Raw genomic sequence first — 17,193 nt, forward strand, 5'->3', positions numbered from 1 at the left:
GAGAGAGAGTAGAGAGAGGATGCCACGGGTACTAGCTCGCTGAAGCTCCCGCCCCCCTCCCTGCTCGCGCTACCTGCACACCTGCGCCCCCCGCCTTCCTGCCTGCTCTTTCCTCGCGCCCCCCCTCATTCCTCGCGCCTCCCCTTGTCCCCCCCCCGCCTGCCTTCGCCACTGCGCCCCAGCACTGCCCGCCGCCCCTCCTTTTGGTCCCCCCCCGCTTGCCTTCGCTGCTGTGCCCCCCTCCCTCGCTGCATTGCCCGCCGCCCCTCCTCGCCTTCGCCCCCCCCCCCCCCCCTTTCGCGCCCACCTTCACTCTGCAGCGCCCCGCCCCCCCCCCTCCGCCAGCGCTTTCTCCTCCCCTCCCCTCTTACGCGCAGCCCCCCCCCCCCGGGTTTCTCCTTAGCCGCTTCACCCCCCCTCCTTTTTCTTGCTGACTTCCGCCCCCAGGGGGTTCTCCGGCCTTCGTCTTCCTCCTCGCTGTGTGCAGCTCGGTTCTTGCAGGATTTTCGCTTTCGCCTCGCCTTCGCCATAGCTTCAGACTCTGATGGAGGCTCCTCCCGCCCCGCCTCAGAGGGACTCATCCGCAGCCCCCTCGCCCGCCCCTGAGGACACCCCCATCAGGCTTTCTCTTTCGCCAGAAGAGGAAGCGAGCCTCACCGCAGAGGTGGAACGCCTCCAGGCTCATTCCACCATCTACCGTATAGTCGGCACTCGCCCCAGCAGAGGGGAGATCCGGGATCTTCTCCAGGCCCGCCTTCTTGCAGATGTGGGCAAGATCCTGGACGTACAGCTACTGGGCCGTGGACATTATCAGATTGAGTTCGAGACCGCCCAGAGCGTGGCCAAGGTCCTTGCCATGAGTCCCCTTGACATCAGGGGTGCTCGGGCTTTCTTCAGACCTTGGCAGCATGGCTTTGACCCAGCAGCGGCTGAGCAGGGAGAGCGCCTTTTTCATGTTATAGTTTGCTTCCCTGGACTCCGCCGGGAGTATCTTCCGCTCCTCTCTAGGCTAGGAGCATTGGTGGGCTTGGTACTAGAGACTGGCCCCACAGCAGCTTCAGTGGTGGCCAGAGCAGCTGGGCTACCTTCGGTCAGAGTTTTGGTGTCTGACATCTCCTCGCTTCCTAAGGTCATTCAGCTACCTAGGATAGGGGGGGGGATGGATTGATCAGAGAGTGGAGTTCTCGGGGCTCCCGAACCAGTGCTTCATTTGCAGGCAGGTCGGTCATCTGGCCAAGGCCTGCTCTCGCAGGAGACCCTGACCCTCACCACAGCAGCAGGCCCCTGATGGCCCGCCTACAGATGCGGCTCGGCAGGCTGCCTCCGGGACACCTGCTCAGGCCACAGAGACCTTGGAGTGGCAGCCTGGACAGGGGCGCCGCCGAGGGAGACAGCCGCAGCAGCACGCTCAGAGACCGCTGCAGCAGCAGCCACAGTCTCAGCCTCACTGGGTTCCCGTGAGGAACAGCTTTGCTCCTCTCCAGGAGGAGACCCCTGCGGCGACGACTGAGGACCAGGAGATGCCAGCACCCCCTCCTTCACCCCCCCCACCCCCGTCCCCTCCCACCGCCTCGCTTCCACCTTCGCCTCCTCCCGTCCCCGCTCCGGTTTCGGCAGCGGCTCCCTCTCCACCCCCCTCGCCCCCCCTCCTCCCCCCCCCGCCCGCCTCACCTTCCCGGGAGGCCCTGGCAGTCCCTGGCGTTCACCTGCAGTCCAGAGGGCGCTGAGCACCGACCTCACTCGAGTACCACAGAGGAGACCTACCATGCCGATTCGGGCTTCACGGATATCATCTATCCGCAATTGGCTGAGTCGCCTCGACATTAGACAGTGCTCGGAGGCTTTTGATTACGCCTTCACACGGCTTTTTGGAGCAGAGGGCCCCCATGAGCCAGCACCCATCCGAGTTCATGTAGTGATACCTCCGGCCCGCGGGGAGGAGGCACTTGATTCAGCGGTGGCCTTCTCGTTCCCTCTATGTGGCCCTTGCGACTCTTAGCACTTTGAAGACTCAGGCAGTTGAGTTTTCTCATCATGTGAGTGATCTGGAGGTGACAGATGTGATAGGCCGACTATGGGAGTTGGCTCATTTTTTCTTGGATCCCGGGAGTGTGGATGCCTCAGGGTTCGTCATTTGGTCGTTCGCATAGTGGCAGACTTAGCACGCGACCCTGGATATGTATGTATACACGAGGTTGCTCTGTTAGAGCGGGAGGCAGTCGCCATGGGCCACAGCCACTGGTGCCTGATCCGTGATTCTTGCAGTACACCGGGTGGGCAGATTCGCAGCCACTCGGATGGGGACTACTCTCCATCCAAGCCGCTTGCGAAGGCCCGCCGTACGGCTGAGACAGCATCCACCTCAGCAGGTCATCCATGAGGATCATCTCATGGAATGTACAGGGCCTTGGCAGAGCACATTTTATACGCTATCGTGGTTGCTTGAGGCAGGAGCTTTAGAGATGCCTGGTTGGTGGCAGCATTGATATTTTGATGATGCAGGAGCACCACTTGGGTGAGAGCAGGATCCGGAGATATGGTTCGGTGATGCTTGGTAGGTGGGACACCTTTTGGTCTGCAGGGTTTGGTCCTTTGGGTGGACAGGGAGGAGTATGCATGGTCATTGCAGATATATGGCGGCAGGCCATTGTGGATCGAGGGATCATTGTGCCTGGTAGAGCACAGTATGTCATTCTGAGGATGCATGATGAGCTATTGGGTGTGCTCAACATCTATGCGCCCAATCATGCTAGTGCCAGAGCAGAGTTTTGGACCCAGGTTATGGATGCATTGCCATAGGCCGCACATTGGTGTGTCGGGGGAGACTTCAACATGCTTGAGGACCCGGCCGATAGGGTGGGAGGCAGTCATTTTATAGTGCACGGCACGGAGCTTGCAGCTTGGGACCGGTTTTGCATGTCACTGAGGATCACTGATGCATGGCAGCATGGGGCCTTCTCCCGCTCTCAGGACAGTCTTAGTTTCTCTCGGTCGGATCGCCGGCAGGGAGGGACTAATCTATCACGGATTGATCGCTTTTATGTGGGCGACTGGTTGGGGGAGCGCGGGGGCTCCGTCGGCATTCTCGCTGGCACTTCATTTTCAGATCATTCGCCAGTTATCTTGACATTGGAGGAGAGGACGCGGGAGCCCAGCTTGCGGTTGAGGATCCTAGATAGGGTACTTACAGATCCTAGTCTCGCTGAGGACATTGAGAGGATCTGGCATGATAGTCAGTGCTCTGACCAGGATGCAGCAGGCCAGTGTGCCCAGGGACTCATCGAGCTTAGCTCTTTTTTGCACACTGCAGCTTTGACATGGCTGGGAGAGATTCGCAAGCGGGAGCATCGGCTGAGACGCAGCCTTGCTTCGCTACAGCGCCTTCAGGAGCAGCAGCCTGCATGTGAGTGGGTGGCGTCACAGCTAAGCCAGGCACGACAGGAGGTTAGAGAGGCAGAGGAGCAGAGGCATGAGTTTTACTATCGTCGTCAGGCCTCTCAGTGGACGCAGCTTGGTGATAGAGTGACTGGGGAGTTTTTTGAGATCACTCGACCCCGCCATGCTCGAGCAGGAGTCCGTCAGCTTGGTAGACCGGATGGATCGGTAGCTACTGAGCCCGGGGAGATCAGAGCCATTGCCACTGCATTCTATAGAGACTTGCTTTCAGCGGAGCCAGCCACTGAGGATCGAGATGCTTGCAGACAGACTGTGTGGGCCCATGTGCAGAGGAGGGTCACAGATCGTATGCGTACAGTTCTTGGTGCGCCTCTTTCAGAGATTGAGCTTGCCGAGGCCTTGAGGGTCCTACCGCGACATAGTTGCCCAGGGGAGGACGGACTGACGCCGGCCTTTTTTATGTGCTATTGGGACCTTTTGGGGCCAGGCCTCCGCAGGGGCTTTCAGTATGTTCTGGACACTGGGGTGATGCCACAGAGCTTTTCAGGGGCTTGATCTTTCTTATCCCCAAGGGGGAGGGAGTATCAGATGATATTCGGCATTGGAGGCCTATTACGATCCTCAATACTGTCTACAAGGTCTTAGCAAAGGCCTTGAGTTTGAGGATCCAGCCCTTCCTGGGGGAGTTGATTCATGCTACCCAGACAGGATTCGTCAAGGAGCGCAGTATCCTTGACAACATCTTTACTTTCTGGGAGGCGACGTCCCGAGCTAGATTTCTTGGCGAGGACTTGGTCGTGATGCTTCTCGATTTTGAGAAGGCATACGATAGAGTTGATTGGGGTTTCTTAGAGGGCACCATGCTTCGCCTGGGCTTTGAGCCAGGATGGATCAGAGGGGTGGCGGCTCTGTATTCCACAGCTCGTAGCCAGGTGTTGATTGCAGGAGGACGGGGGCCGAGTTTTGAGCTGACCAGATCAGTCCGTCAGGGGTGTCCCCTCGCCCCTTTTCTTTTTCTCTTCTTTGCGGAGGCTATGAGCATGTATTTGACGGCAGAGGAGGTTGGTTTGAGAGGACTCCAGCTCCCAGTCAGGGGGGAGGACCTGCTCGATGCTGAGTTTGCAGACGACACGGGCTTATTTTTGCATGGCCAAGAGGCCAATCTTCTTCGGGCAGAGCAGTCGCTCCAGGTTTTTAGTGCAGCTTCGGGAGCATTGATCAATTGGCGCAAGACAGTGGCCTTTTGGATCAGTAGTGCTCCCACTCCGGCATGGAGCCCGGACCCCGGTTTTAGATGGATTCCTCCTGGCACAGCAGTGCGGTATTTGGGATGCCAGATTGGACTATATTTGTCACCTGAGCAGCAGATTGCCCCGCTTCTTCTGAGCATTCGGAAGAAGCTTTTGTATTGGAGTACAACTTGACTATCCTTGGCTGGGAGGGTGGTGGTGGCAAATCAGGTGCTGTTAGCGACCTTGTGGTACATTACGTCTTGCTGGATCTTCTCGAGCTCTTGCATCAGCCAGGTACAGAGGCTGATCAGGAACTTTCTTTGGTCTGGGCGGGACGGTCAGCCAGCTCGGGCACGGTGCCTCTTCATGCTCACCTTCTATGTAGTCCCAATAACCCTTTCCCATCAGGAAATTCGTCAACCTGAACCTCCAAGCATGGAAGTTGTTCTTATCAAGCTTTTCAGCAACAATCTGGTTTATGCCATCATTTGACATCTTGCCAGACACACAAAATTACCAGAAACAGCTCTGGTTTGTCCTGCACAAACTGTTGTATTTTCTGCAGCGGTACTGTACTACACTCAAATGTCACAACCAGTGACCTCAATGTGCATACATACACCCAATGGCAATTGTTGACCTCCTTGCAGCGCACACAGTGTCTGCACAGCCAATCTGTCTTCTTGCAGTTCTTAAAACAGAGTTCTGCAGAGAATCGATGACTTACCCGCAATGCTCGAAATCGCCTGCTTTTTGAAAAACGAAGGTCTTGACGTGCCCGAAATGCATATTCGGCCCAAAAAACTTTGTCCGATAGGATATTATAGTTGTCCTATAGCTTTACTCCTGCGAAGAAAGCTCCTTAATCAGAGATCGTTTACTGGTGCCTCCCGTAGAGTGTTGGGGTAAAGGCGTTATGCCCACCCTTATAGTGTGTACAAGCCCATAAGTTATAGTACATAGTACACTTAGTACTTTTAATGTACTAAGTGCACTATGTGTACTAGTGCAATATACATGTGTGATAGGGGAGTCACACACTCATGCCTCATGAGTTGACTTATCCCCACAACTCTCTCTCTCTCTCTCCCTTGTTCTCTCTGTGTATGTCTCCCACACATGACCTAACCCTAATTCTCCCACACAACTGGTATCAGAGCTTTGGTCCCTCCCTCTTCTCCTTGATGGCTCCTGCTGATTTCTGTCCTTCTGTTCTGGTCGTATTCAGCCCTGTCATGCTGGTCGCCTGCTGAATCCCTCTTGGAGCTGCCTGTATCCTTTCTGGTCGCCTTTTTTTTTCTGCCCAGCCAGTAGGCGTGGGCTGGCTCAGCTGCTGCCCAGCCAGCAGCGTGGGCTGCCCCAGCTGCCCAGCAGCCAAGCGAGGGCTGCCCAGCAGCCAAGAGCAGCCCTGCAGAGTCATTTTCAGCACACAGTAGCTGTATTTTCAGCACACGCAGAGAAGCAGGCAGGTCTCAGCAGCATTAAAGTGAACATCAAAGCATTCAACATCAGCAAGTTTCGCCCCCCTCACCTGCACAGAACAGAAGCAGCAATCATCAACCCCTCTTTTCCTGCAACAACAAAAACCCGCCTGCAAATCAGAGAAAAGAAAAATCAGAAAATTACAAGGTATTTTCCTCAAATTTTTTTTTGGGATTTGCAATTGAGCAAGTACAATCAACAATTGAGCAGGTACAGGTGCCCAATTGCTCAATTTTTGAGCAAAATTGGGTGACATTGGTCACAATCAGGATCAATTTGCAGGAAATTGGTCACAATCAGGATCAATTTGCAGGAAATTGAATGTCGAAATTTGGGGCTTTTGATGTAATTGTGCAATTAAGCACTCATACATGCTGTATGATGTGAAAAATCGCACATTTGGGCAAAATTGCAGTGCAAATCAAGGGGCTTTTGTGCCGATTTGGTTGATTTGCACGCAGGCAATCGCATTTGATGCTGTGGATAATGTGTTGATGCCTTACAAGCACTCAATGTGCCTGTGAATCAAAGGGCTTTCATGTATTTGATGTATATGTGGCCAGGGGGAAGCATCGTAAACACTCTGGATGCCTTCATGTGCGTCAATGTACCATGTATGATCAGAAATTGATCTTAAATCAAGGGGCTTTTCAAGTTTGTATGCTTGTTGAGCTTGGCAAAGCAGCAGGCAAGACATTTATGCCTTGAATCCTCAAAAATCAGCTTGCAGTCAAGGGGCTTTTGCCCAATTTCTGTTCGGGACTGTTGTATGCAGTGTACAGGACTGTAAAAGTCTGATTTTCACTCATTTGGACAGCCAGGAGAGCATTTATTGCTATTGTACCTGCTGGTACAAATTTGGCACAACTTTGTGCAAGTTTTGGCATGGCTGTACACTGTTTTGAGTGACCAAAAGGTTCAATTTCAGCTGCTGTACTTGCCGGTACAAGCTTGGTACATCATTGGTGAGCACTTGGTACTGCTGTACAGTACTTTGGAAGGGCAAAAGAGCACATTTAAGGTGCTGTCCAAAATCTGCAGCAACCAGATTTTGGTGATTTCATCACATAAAGTGGGAGAAAAGTTGCATTCTTGCTTCCGCAGTGGGAGATAAACTTTGGGAGAACAACTGTGAGCACTTTGTGTGCTTTTGGTGCAGTGATTGCACATTTTTGCAGGGAGTCAGGCATTAAAGGTTGCATATTGCTATGGCAACCACACAGGTGAGAGCTCTTCATTGCTTCACATCAAGAAGCTTGAAGGCTCGCATAATTATGATATTTGGCAAACCCAGTGCTACAATGTGTTGCTCCAGAAAAAGCAGCACAAGCCTATCAAGCAAAGGTGTGTATTGCCCGCTTCTCTTACTGCTGAAGAGTGGGAAGATATGGATGAGCTGGCAAGATCTACTATCATGTTGTCTGTGTCAGACTCATTACTTTTCAGCATTCGTGAAGAGAAGACAGCTTGGGGAATGTGGCAGAGATTGCAGGACTCGTATGCCCAACAAAGTGCCTCAAGCAAAGTGTATTGGTTGAAGAAACTCATAGGTCTTCAGATGAAGGAAGGGGCGTCTATGACAGCCCATCTAAATGAGTTTAATGGTATTGTCAGCCAGGTCATTAATCAAAAGTTGGCAATGGACGATGAGTTCAAAGCCACTTTTTTGTTATGCACTTTGCCAGAGAGTTGGGACACATTCAGGACAGCCACTAGCAATTCGAATGCTATGCTGTCATATGCAGATGTTGAGGGTGCTCTTCTTCAAGAAGAGATGAACAGGAAAAACAACTCTGTTGGAAAGTCCAATGCAATGAATGCACGTGGGAGATCCCAGCAAAGGGGGAAAAGCCAAGAAAGGGGAAGGAGCAAGTCTCGCTCCGAAAAGGATTTGGAATGCCATTATTGTGGCAAGAAGGGACACATTAAAAAGCAATGCTACAAATGGAAAAATGATCAAAAGGAAAAGGGAAAAGGCAAAGACAAAGAGAAAGATGAAGCCAAAGATGTAAAGCCAAAGGGCAAAAGTGGAGTCAAGATTGAAGAAATCAATGTGTCACATGCAGGTGGCAGTGAGGATGAGGTCCTATTTACTTCTTCACTTGATGCCCATTCACTTCTTACAGGTGGTCATGGTATGCACTCATGGATCATTGATTCAGGTGCCTCCTTTCATGTCACAGGTTGCAGAGACTTGTTTGTCAGGTATACTGCTGGCAATGAAGGAGTGGTTTATTTGGGTGATAACCATGCATGCAAGATTCTTGGCAGAGGTGATGTGAGGCTTGTGTTTTCAGATGGCTCACAGCTTATGCTCCATGATGTCAGGCATGTGCCTGAGATCAAAAAGAATCTGCTTTCTACTGGACAGCTTGATGATGCTGATTATGTTACCACATTTGGTAGTGGAAAGTGGAAAATTAGTAAGGGCTCACTGGTTGTTGCCAGAGGCTCTAAGGTGGACACTCTTTACTTCATGCATGCAGGTGTTTGTCACCATGCTAATGTAAATGCAACCGAGCTGCCGGAAATTTCTATGTGGCATAGCCGGTTGGGACACATGAGTGTCAAGGGAATGGAGCAATTGTCTCGTTTGGGTTACTTGCCTTCTCTAAAGTTTTCAAGTTTTCAGTTTTGTGAGCATTGTATATATGGTAGGCAACTATAGTGCCCCCACAAGAAAGATCTTGGACAGAAAGATGCTCAGTTAGAGCTTGTGCATACAGATGTATGTGAGATGCCTCAGCTTTCTTTGGGAGGGGCAAAATACTTTGTGTCTTTTATTGATGATGCCACACGCAAGGTGTGGGTTTATCCTCTTCGTTTGAAGAGTGATACATTCTCAGTGTTTGAGAAGTTTGTTGCTCTTGTTGAGAATCAAACTGGCAAAACACTGAAGACTTTGCGTTCCGACAATGGTGGAGAGTATATGTCCAAACAGTTTCAGGACTTTTGTGATGCTAAAGGCATCAAGAGGGAGCTCTCTACTCCTTATGATCCTCCACAAAACGGGACAGCAGAGAGGATGAACAGGACCATACAAGAGAAGGTCCGTTCCATGTTGTCACATGCTGCATTACCTCATGGTTTTTGGGCTGAAGCTGTTATGACAGCCGTTCACCTTATAAACAGGTCACCTAACACGAGGCTTGGTGGGAAAGTGCCAGAAGAAGTATGGACAGGGAAGCCTCCGTCATACAAGCACTTGAGAGTGTTTGGTTGCGTTGCGTACGTGCACATACGCAGGGAAATGCGCACCAAACTTGATCCTAAGTCTCACAAATGCATATTCCTAGGATATGGTGACAGAGGTGAAATGGGGTATAGACTTTGGGATCCCATGAATAGAAAGATCATACGCAGCAATGATGTCATTTTTGATGAAACATGCATGTATAAGGAGCCTGCAAGGCAACAGGAGCCTGGCAGAGTCATCTTTGATGATGATGGACATCATGGACAACAACAAAGGGCTGTAAATCAGCCATTACAGCAGGAAAACCAGCCCTTAAATGGTGCTGAAAATGGTCCAAATGGACAGCCAGATATGGCAGAAGATATCCCTATGGATATACCACAGTTAGAGGATATATACCGGGCATGATATTTCAGCCTTATGGCATGGAACAAGAGCCACCAATGGGTGATATGCAGGCTGGACAGCAACCTGCAAATGATGGTCATTGGGTACGGAGGTCCACTAGACCCTCCAGAGTCCCTGACAGGTTTGTTCCAGGGGTTGACTACTTGATGCTTACTGACTGTGGGGAGCCCTCATGTTACAAGGAGGCTTTACAGAGGGCAGACAAGGCTCTATGGGAGCGTGCCATGAAGTCAGAGATGGATTCTCTGCATAAAAATAGAACTTGGAAGTTGGTGCATTTGTCTGCAGGCAAGAAAGTTTTGCCCTGCAAGTGGGTATATAGGCTCAAAGTTGCACCAGATGCAAAGCCAAGATACAAAGCCAGGTTAGTGGCTAAGGGCTTCAAGCAGGAATATGGTGTGGACTTTGATGAGATCTTCTCTCCAGTGGTCAAAATGACCACACTTAGAGCTGTGTTAGCTTTGGTTGCGCATGATGATCTGGACTTGATTCAGATGGATGTGAAGACTGCTTTTCTTCACGGTGATCTCCATGAGGAGATATATATGCAGCAGCCAGAGGGTTATGCAGTGAGTGGAAAGGAGAAGCTTGTATGCAAGCTGAAAAAGAGTCTTTATGGGCTCAAACAGGCACCAAGGGAATGGTATCATAAATTTGATACATTCATGAAATCTCAGAAATTCAGGAGAAGTGACATAGATCACTGCTTGTACACCAAAAAAGCTTTGGATGGCAGTCTATTGATTCTCATTTTGTATGTTGATGATATGTTGATTGCCGGGAAATCTCGTAAAGAGATGGATGCTTTGAAGAAGAGGCTGCATCAAACCTTTGATATGAAGGATTTGGGTGATGCAAATCACATTTTGGGTATGCGGATACTTCGGGACAGAAATCAGCATGTGTTGTATTTGTCTCAGAAGGAATACATTGGCAAAGTCTTGCAGAGGTTCAATATGGACGGGGGGAAGAAGACTAGTACTCCTTTGCCTCCATATGTGAAACTCAGTGCTATGGACAGCCCACAGTCAGATAGAGACAGGGCTGATATGGCCAAGATTCCGTATGCTTCAGCTTGTGGCAGTCTCATGTATGCCATGGTTGCTACTAGGCCGGACATTGCATTTGCAGTGGGAGTGGTTTCTAGATACATGGCCAACCCTGGCAAGAAGCATTGGGAAGCAGTGAAAGGTGTCATGAGATACCTGAAGGGCACACAGGATTTGTGCATTTGTTTTGGCAAACAGGATGCATTAGTGCATGGTTACACGGATTCGGATTATGCCGGTCATCCAGATAACCGGAAGTCTACTACCGGTTATGTATTTACATTCACAGGAGGTGCTGTGTCATGGATATCCAGGATGCAAAAGTGCACAGCCTTATCTACTACAGAGGCCGAGTATATTGCAGCCACAGAGGCTTGCAAGGAGGCATTATGGCTATCTCGGTTAGTGGTTGATTTGGGCTATACAGGGGATATTCCATTGTTGCATTGTGACAGTCAGAGTGCCATCCAGTTGGCAAAGAATCCTGTCTTTCATGCAAAGACGAAGCATGTGGATGTGAAGTATCACTTCATCAGAGAGGTGATAGAGAACAAGCAAATTCAGCTTGTTAAGATTCACACGGATGACAACCCGGCTGATCTGTTGACAAAGAGTTTGCCTCCGGAGCGGTTTGCTCATTGCAGACACTTGATGGGCATTGGATGAGGCCATTTTCAGCCTTGATATGGCCTTGTATATTATCATGTACATGCTGATTTTTTCTTTTCCTTTACTTAAGGGCACTTTGCCTTTAAGTGGGAGGTTGTTGGGGTAAAGGCGTTATGCCCACCCTTATAGTGTGTACAAGCCCATAAGTTATAGGACATAGTACACTTAGTACTTTTAATGTACTAAGTGCACTATGTGTACTAGTGCAATATACATGTGTGATAGGGGAGTCACACACTCATGCCTCATGAGTTGACTTATCCCCACAACTCTCTCTCTCTCTCTCCCTTGTTCTCTCTGTGTATGTCTCCCACACATGACCTAACCCTAATTCTCCCACACATAGAGCTCCCGACAAGGGTGTAGTCGCCAACATAAATTGGGAAGAGTAGTTGAAGCTCTTACCCTAGTACCGCTTCCTGTGCTTCTCTTGCTTGCAGCTCAGCTCTTAGCATGAACCAGGCTCTGATACCATGAAAAGATGCAGGGGAGAAGAGAGCTTGAGCTCTTGCAAGCACACACACACTCACAAAACCCTAATAGAGAACACACAAGGTGAGAGGCTGAAAATCTTCTTCTTCTTCACACAACACTCAACACACCATATACAAAGAAAAGAGTACACTACATATAAAAGGTACTCAACCAAATACATACTAGGGTTCTCTATAGTGTGAACCCAACTAAATGAGCTGGCGCTATAACTATGCTAGTCTCTAGAATGGCTGTCACACAGCCCACTGGCCGCATATCACCCATGATCTCACCAACCATGCCAGTGGTGTAAGTGTGGGGCCTATCTCCCAGGCGGGTCATCAGTGTCCACCGCCTCACTAGATGAGCTCGATATCTCAACATAAACCTCCCTTGGGACCGTTGCCCGAGAACCTATCTGGCTCACAGGACTGCCATCCCCTGTGGCACTGTGGAACACCACCAACAAACCTCCTGGGAGCTCTTCCCAATTCTGTGCTCCTTGCCTTGGGCTTCGCATCCGTGTACTTTCCTGTACCTTGGACCTGTACACCATCATATGGGACTGAGTCAGTGTTTAGCTTTGCTGAGCATGATGCTCTGATACCAAGTCCACCTTCCATAAAATATCCTCAGTGCTGCCCGACCTGAAATACCACTCTTGCTCATCATGCGCCGGCTCCTGCCTTCCTCTGGTTCAGCCGACCCCATGTCCTGGCTCCTAATGCATGGTCATGAAGCTCCTCCAGGCCTTGCTCTGAATCCACCTTTGTCCTCTTGTGCTCCTAGCTGGTTCATAGTCTTTATCTGGCTGCCTCCTCTGGATCAGCACCTGAGAAGGTACATGGCATTGATCATGCACATGACACTGCTGTACAACCAGTTTATAGAGCAGAGGAGTCTCGCAATTGTACGGCCAGTTCCCATGTGGCCAGAAGAGAGAGAAACCTGTACTGTTGCTGTACGGACAGCTTTAGCAGCAGCTAGGCGGGAGAAAGAAAGAGGCAATCACTGTATGGCTAGTTCATAGGCGGCCAGAAGAAGTAAACCACAACACTACAGTCGACCTACTACCATCAGCTTGGAGGTGGCCAGAATGGAAGAAGCTCACCAAGCTTCTAGCTTTTCTAGGTGACTAGTAGAAAGCTGCTGCCTCGGCGGTGGCCAGATATGAGGGGGGACAAGTAGAGAGAAGAGAGAGAAATGTTCGCTGCAGCCGGTCATGTGCCTTCATGCGCATGGACCAAAGGACAGCCCCTCCCTTGCTTTTTAATCAATTTAGCCCTCCCTCCCGAGCTAGAGTCGGCCAGCTTCAAATAATAAACCTTTGGCCACAAGAAGGTTTCAGACCATAAAACTCCAGAGGAAGTAGTTACTGCCATCTAATTTGTCCTCTTGGAACAAAATCCCGAATATATCGGTTGTATTTCCAGCCATAATGTTGCAAACACTCGTAACCAAGTATGATGTAAAAAGCACCTCCAGGCAAAAACCCAATGCACCAGAGTGCTATGCTAGGCAATCATAGATTCCTGAGCAAGCTTTTTGCCTCAATACAAAAATGTTTGGAGTGTCTTGACAACACAAGCAATGCAAATCTCTGCGCAGTTAGTACATAAACATCCAATCAAGGCTTGTAGAATGGAAAGCCCCAATTTTTTGTGCACCAGTGAGCTGTATGATGTGTCAATTACACACAAATGCGAAAAGCCCCAAATATGTTGAAAACTCCCAAATTTTTGCAAGAACCTGCAGCTTTAATTTTTGTAATTAAGTAAAATTTTTGCAGTTGCCTGCATGAAATCGTCATGTTTGCCTTGAATTATGCAACTAAGCATGAATCTCAAAAATCCCCAATTTTCATTAAACCCTGTACCTGTTGCTTGCACTTGGAATTTTGCAATGAAGCATATAACTTCACAAAAGCCCCAAGAATAGAACCCAAAAGCAAGTACCTACACTAGATGTGCCACTGCAAAGTTGTAGAGAGGAGCGTGGGGCAGGCCGGGGCCCGGAACCGAGTGCTGAACGGAAACTTCAGGCGTATAGGAGCCGGGTTGTCACTTGCGCGAGGGGTAACTACGAGTGAAGCTTTGATACCATTGTTGGCCCAGGAGGAGAGATGTAGGAATTGAATTAGGATTTGGCACAGTAGCACACTCACAAGCAGGCACACACAAGATGATGAGAGATTCAAAGAATAGATTGCATTGGAATGTGTGGAGCTAAAAGGTGAACTCCATAATATCATAATACAACTAAAGTAGATGGTGTCCTTTCACACCAGATCTCCAAAGGGAGAAACCCAAAGGAAAAAAGTGCCCTTGGTTAGCCCATGTTCACATGTGGCACTACTCATATCATATATGCCAATACTTTCCACACTGAATCTAGGATTGAAAACATTGTTGCTAGGGTTGAACTTATGCAAAATATGAAAACCCTAATTTTGGCCAGCAAACCCTAGTTTCCAAAACCCTAATTTTGGCCAGCAAACCCTAGTTTCTAAAACCCTAATTCAACGTGCACAAAATGTAAGCTAAGTGTTGTCCTAGGATGACCTAAGCTCTGATATCAATGTAACATGGGTTGCGGAAGCGTGTTCATGATTAACGCTAAGCAAAGAAGATTAACGCTAATCCTATATTTAGCAAAGACACAGAAGAGAAGGAGAGATAGACCTAATCTACTATATATTGCCAAAACATGCTCTATATACGATGATCTTGTTGATTCACAGCTTCATGATGCATACTAAAGATCCTGAGCCCTCTACTTGCAATCAGACAAGAGAAGCTCTTGTTAATCCACCATTGTGTCCTTGTTGCCTTGCAGACTTTGACAAATGGATCCTCTTGATCTTTGAATGATGATTCTAATGAATGTCTAATGATTCTATTTACAGGGAAAAGATATGAATTCGTAGTCAAGTTGGTTTTGCCTATTTTTCCTGCAAAATATTATCCAAAAAGTTATATTTTGTGTCCAAACTATGCCCAAAAGGTGTTCCCAACCATTGGGCTATGTGCACTTTTGGGGGCTTTTAGGGCTGCAAAATCCACTTTGAATTTGCCCATATATTTACTAATGAGAATATACATGTCTATGAGCATCAGGATTAATGCATGCACATGACACCAAGAACACCCTCTTCTTATACCACAAGAGATACGGTGGAAAATCCATTGTGCTTTGCACTTCGTGATTCGCCGTGTTGATTGCTCTTTTAAGAGGTGAACCTATACTTGTCGTTGTACAAGTTGTTTTGGGCCATGGATTTGAAAGGTGTTTTGGTGTGTTAGAACGATGTGTGAGCGTTGGCCCGAGAAGGGACGCACATGGAATAAGTGACTTATGGACGCTTATTGCTATGGGTTATTCATTAAAAAGTGTGCTTTTCTGTGTCAATAATCCCAAGCCTATATAAATGAGTTATCGGCTTGTAAGTGCACATCCCTCGTAGGGGGATGGAGACCCAAGCAAGACTTGGAAATTGAGCTCTAGCCGCACACCTAGGAGGGGTGGGCCAGGTTTAATCCTCAAGGATGTTTTGTGGAAGACTTCAAAAATAAGTGTCGCTTGGTTGCAAAGGGTAACAGAAATGGCAGGATGTTTACTTTGGATGTGAACATGCCTGAGATAAAGGCAGCCATGTTTGCGCATGGAACAAAAATGCACTTACCTTAGGATGAGAAGACTAGTTAGAGAGGATTTGATATTGTGAGAGCTTGACTTTTGGAGGTGCCACACATGGATCTATGAATTTTCAAGTCTCAATCTTGAGGACATCTATTGGTGTAGCATGTAGCTTGTTTGTGGATCTATCTCTAGGTTTATATAATAAGAGTCTCTATATAGTGCTAAGTGTTCATCATTTGAAGTGGGTCTCTACATTTTTGGTTGGTAAAAACTTACCTGGAGTTCTTGTTCTGACCTTATGCAGGTACTCGTTCCCATCGGTTTCGGAAGTGAGGAGATTGAAGCAGTTGTTATAGTAGACATCTTGAGGAGAGCTGGTGCTGATGTGTTGGTGGCTTCGGTTGAGCAGAACCTCCAAATCGAAGCCTCAAGACGAGTGAAGCTGGTGGCAGATGCACACATTTCATCTTGCGATGGAAAAGATTTCGACCTGATTGCATTACCAGTATGCCCATTAAACCGGCCCTCTCTATCCATGAGATGAGGTACTTTGGATGTAGAGGTCCTCTTTTCAAGAGGTTGATAGACTGCAAAATCATAGCATTGTTTTATTACTTTGGTTTGTCCTTCTAAAGCATTAGCGGTTACCTTCAGGGAGGTATGCCAGGTTCAGCACGGCTTCAAGAGTGTGAACTTTTAAGAAAAATGACGATTGATCAAGCTGAGCAAGAAAAGCTTGTCGGTGCTATTTGTGCGGCTCCAGCAGTTGCCCTGCAAGAATGGGGTGTCTTGGAAGGCCGTAAGGTGTGCTTGTATTCTTTTTTCTCACCAAATTTACTGGATTTTGGTCTTCTTGGCATCCAGTCGTTGTCAATGCATTTAATATTCAGATGTAATTGGAAGGGGTTTTCTCCTAATTTGTCAATTTTTTCTGCTGTAATAGTCAACCTTGAGTGTTTTGCAGGCAACTTGCCATCCAGGGTTTGTAGACAAGATGAGTCCAACATTCACAACAAATGCAAGAGTGCAGACAGATGGCTGTGTAACGACCAGCCGGGGACCGGGTACTGTATTTGAGTTTGCCCTGACTTTTGTAGAGCGATTGTATGGAGAAGTGAAGTACGAGGAAGTTTTGAAACCTTTGGTATGTCTCTCAAAGCGTTTTCTTTGTGTTTGTGGGCCTTTGGCCTTTAATTTGTGTATTCATTTTTTTAAAGGCCTTTGGTCTTTATTTATTTATATATTATATCTACGTGCATGTATGTGTATATATAATATTACAAACACACGTGTATATGTGTGTGTGCGTGTGTATGTGTGTATCTGGGGCAGTGTGGTTCTGCCCGGGCAAGAGCCTCTCAAGTTTCTGCGTTTAACGGCTTCTGGTTTATGCAGGTGCTGGGATCTAGGAGCCGACAGGAACCCTTGAAAGATGAATTCAACTTTCGAAAGTGGAAGGCATCTGGAACTCCTTGTGTAAGGATTTTCTTTCTTGGTCTTGAGAGAGGGATTTATGATTTAAAGCAAGGCTTTTAAAGGGCAGGATAACTATACAAAAATCTGCAATCATTCCAGAGAACATTCACATAATCTTTTGTGTCTATAATGCCACCTCATGGAGTCCAAAGGTACTGTTATATCAGACTCC

General features: G+C 48.4%; 1 protein-coding gene across 1 annotated transcript in view; it reads left to right on the plus strand.

The window, feature by feature from the left end:
* LOC147635665 (protein DJ-1 homolog A-like) overlaps positions 1–17,193 on the plus strand; it is an 89,210-nt gene that overhangs the window by 40,952 nt on the left and 31,065 nt on the right. Inside the window, exons 2-5 of the mRNA XM_086803067.1 lie at positions 15,850–16,050; positions 16,200–16,349; positions 16,510–16,689; positions 16,941–17,021. Coding sequence (XP_086659193.1) covers positions 15,850–16,050; positions 16,200–16,349; positions 16,510–16,689; positions 16,941–17,021 — 612 coding nt within the window. The remainder of the gene's footprint in view (positions 1–15,849; positions 16,051–16,199; positions 16,350–16,509; positions 16,690–16,940; positions 17,022–17,193) is intronic.

This window comes from Cibotium barometz, chromosome 9 (genome assembly GCF_041138505.1).
Source record: "Cibotium barometz isolate CiBa-2024 chromosome 9, ASM4113850v1, whole genome shotgun sequence".
Classification (NCBI taxonomy): domain Eukaryota; kingdom Viridiplantae; phylum Streptophyta; class Polypodiopsida; order Cyatheales; family Cibotiaceae; genus Cibotium; species Cibotium barometz.